This window comes from Protobothrops mucrosquamatus, unplaced genomic scaffold (assembly GCF_001527695.2).
Source record: "Protobothrops mucrosquamatus isolate PMUCROS unplaced genomic scaffold, P.Mucros_1.0 scaffold3537, whole genome shotgun sequence".
In the NCBI taxonomy this organism is placed as follows: domain Eukaryota; kingdom Metazoa; phylum Chordata; class Lepidosauria; order Squamata; family Viperidae; genus Protobothrops; species Protobothrops mucrosquamatus.
Genome location: NW_015389505.1, coordinates 84,473 through 87,292, shown reverse-complemented (window position 1 = coordinate 87,292; position 2,820 = coordinate 84,473). Strand labels below are relative to the sequence as shown.

The window sequence follows — 2,820 nt, the reverse complement described above, 5'->3', positions numbered from 1 at the left end:
GAGAGAGGGAGAGAGGGAGGGAGGGAGAGGAGAGGGAGGGAGACAGAGAAGAAGAGAGGAGGGAGAGGAAGGGGGAGAGGGAGAGAGAGGAGAGGAGAGGGAGAGACGGAGAGAAAGAGCGAGAGAGACGGAGAAGGAGAGAAGAGAAAGAGGGAGAGAGGGAGGGAGGTGGAGAGAGAGGGAGGGAGACAGAAGAAGACAGGAGAGGGAGAGGAAGGGGGAGAGGGAGGGAGAGGGAGAGAAAGAGCGAGAGAGGGGGGAGAGGAGAGAGAGAGGGAGAGAGGGAGGAGAGAGAGCGAGAGGGAGGGGGAGAGTGAGAGAGAGGAGAGTAGAGGGAGAGAAAGAGGGAGAGGGAGAAAGAGGGAGGGAGGGGAGAGGGAGAGAGAGCAACGGCGCATCAAGCTCTGCCCTGGGCAGCGTCTGCGGTCTCCCCCTAGCAGAACCGGAGGGAGGGAGGGAGATGGGTTTCGGGCAAGCTGGCAGGCCGGACGGGGCGATCCCGGCCCAGTCCGGGTCTTTCGTCCGGGCGACGGACGGGTGTGTGTGTGTCTGTGTCTGTGTCTGTGTGTGTGTGACCTTCCCTGCCTCCCCTCTCTCCTTTGGCCCCGGGTAGGGGGGCTCCTCCCGCCCCCGCCCAGGCCCTCACCTGTGCTTCAGCAGCAGCGCCCGCAGCACGTTGGCCCGGTCCTCGGCGCGGATCTGGTCGGAGATGATCATCTGCTCCACCACTTGGTGGGCCACCCCCGGCAGCGTCTTCTGGTCCAGGTCCAGCAGGACGGCGCCTGCAAGGGGGGAGGGGAGGACAGGGGAGGGGAGGGGAGAGGAGGGAGGGAGGGCACTCTCAAGCAGCCCCACCTACTGCCCTGGGGAGGGGGGGAGCGTCCTGCGGTCCCCTCGGGGAGAACCGTAGGACATCCCCCCCCTCCCCGGTCAGTGGGGTCCACCCCGTGTCGGCTGCTCCTGGCCCCTCCCCTCCGGCGGGCGTCCTCCCCTCCTGGATAGGGAACCGATTCGAAGACTAAGTGGACGCTCTCCGATCCATCTCCAGCCTCAGTTTCCCTTTGGGATTAATGCTCCCCCACGCGGGTGGGGGGAGGGCTCGGCTTTTGCTCCGCCCCCCCAGCCTTGATTGCAGAGCCCCCCCACCCAGGACCTGCCTCGGCTCTCCTCCCATCAGCCCAGGCAGAAGGAGCCGGTTAGCCCCCCCCAATATAAATTCAATAAATAATAATAATAATAATAATCCTGCCCACACACACCCCCCTTCCCCTTTTTCCACCTTTCCTTCTCAACTCAGGTGAGAATGGAATGAATGGAATGGAATAGAATTTAAAATAGAATTAAGAATAGGGTAGGATTAACAACGGGATAGGATAGGATAGAATAATGGAATGAAGAATAGAATAGAATAGAATAGAATAGAATAGAATAGAATAGAATAGAATAGAATAGAATATAGATGGAATGGAATACAATAGAATAGAAAATAAAGAACAGAATAAAAAAATAAAAAATAGAATAAAACCAAATGGAATAGAATAGAAAGAATAGAATAGAAAATAATAGAACAGAAAATCGAATAGAAAATAGAACAGAGCAGAATAGAATATGAATAGAATAGAATAGAATGTGAGTAGAATAGAAAATAGAATAGAATAGAATAGAAAATAGAACAAAAAGTAAAAAATAGAATAAAACAGAACAGAATAGAATAGAAAATAGAATACAAAATAATAGAATAGAAAATAGAATAGAAAATAATAGAATAGAACAGAACAGAATAGAACATGAATATAATAGAATAGAATGTGAATAGAATAGAATTCAATAGGATAGAATAGAAAATAGAATAGAAAGAATATAGAATAGAATAGAATAAAATAGAACAGAATAAAGAGAATATAGAATAGAATAGAATAATAATAGAATATAGAATAGAATAGAACATAGAACAGAACATATAGAATAGAATAAAATAGAATAGAATAGAAATAAAAGTAGAATAAAATAGGATAGAATAGAAATAAAAGTAGAATAAAATAGGATAGAATAGAATAAATAGAATAGAATGGAATAGAATAGAACAAATAGAATAGAATAGAATAATAATAGAATATAGAATAGACTAAAACATAGAACAGAACATATAGAATAAAATAGAATAGAATAGAATAGAAATAAAAGTAGAATAAAATAGAATAGAAAATAGAATAGAATAAATAGAATAAACAGAATAGAATAGAATAGAATAGAATAGAAAATAGAATAGAATAGAATAGAACAAATAGAATAGAATAGAATAGATAAAATAATGATAATAGAATAGAACAGAAAATAGAAAACAATAGAATAAACACTAGGACAGAATAGTAAACAGACCAGAACAGAAAACAGAACAGGAGCTGGAAGGGACCCCGGAGGTCTTCCAGTCCACCCCCCCTGCTCCCGCACGAGAAAGGCTCCTCCCCCTGGCCACACCCCCCCATTGCCCCCTCCCTGCAAACAGCCCGCGGCCGAGGAGGGTCGAAGGCCCGGGCCAGGGACCCAGAGGTCGCCCCCCGCCCTAGGGTCCCCTCCGGGGTCGCGACCCCCCACCCCGCCCGCCTACCGTGGGCGAGGGTCCGGCGCAGCTCCAGCAGGCTGCGGAAGGAGAGGGAGGCCACGTGGGGCTTGCCCCAGCGGTCCGTCTCCTCCTCCACGTCCTCCTCGAATTTGATCCAGCGGGCCGTCTCCTTCCACTGCAGCTCCTGGTTCTTGTCCTGCATCAGCTCGTTCAGCTCCACGAAGACCTGGGGGCGGGTGGGATGCGAGTTCGAGAGC

General features: G+C 48.5%; 1 protein-coding gene across 1 annotated transcript in view; it reads right to left on the bottom strand.

Annotated features, from left to right (window-relative positions):
- SLC4A2 (solute carrier family 4 member 2) overlaps positions 1-2,780 on the bottom strand; it is a 14,400-nt gene extending 11,620 nt beyond the window's left edge. The window contains exons 1-3 of the mRNA XM_015827164.1: positions 2,609-2,780; positions 648-782; positions 491-531 (exon numbers count right to left, since the gene is read on the bottom strand). Coding sequence (XP_015682650.1) covers positions 491-531; positions 648-782; positions 2,609-2,765 — 333 coding nt within the window. The 5' untranslated portion in view covers positions 2,766-2,780. The remainder of the gene's footprint in view (positions 1-490; positions 532-647; positions 783-2,608) is intronic.
- Positions 2,781-2,820: the final 40 nt, after the last annotated feature.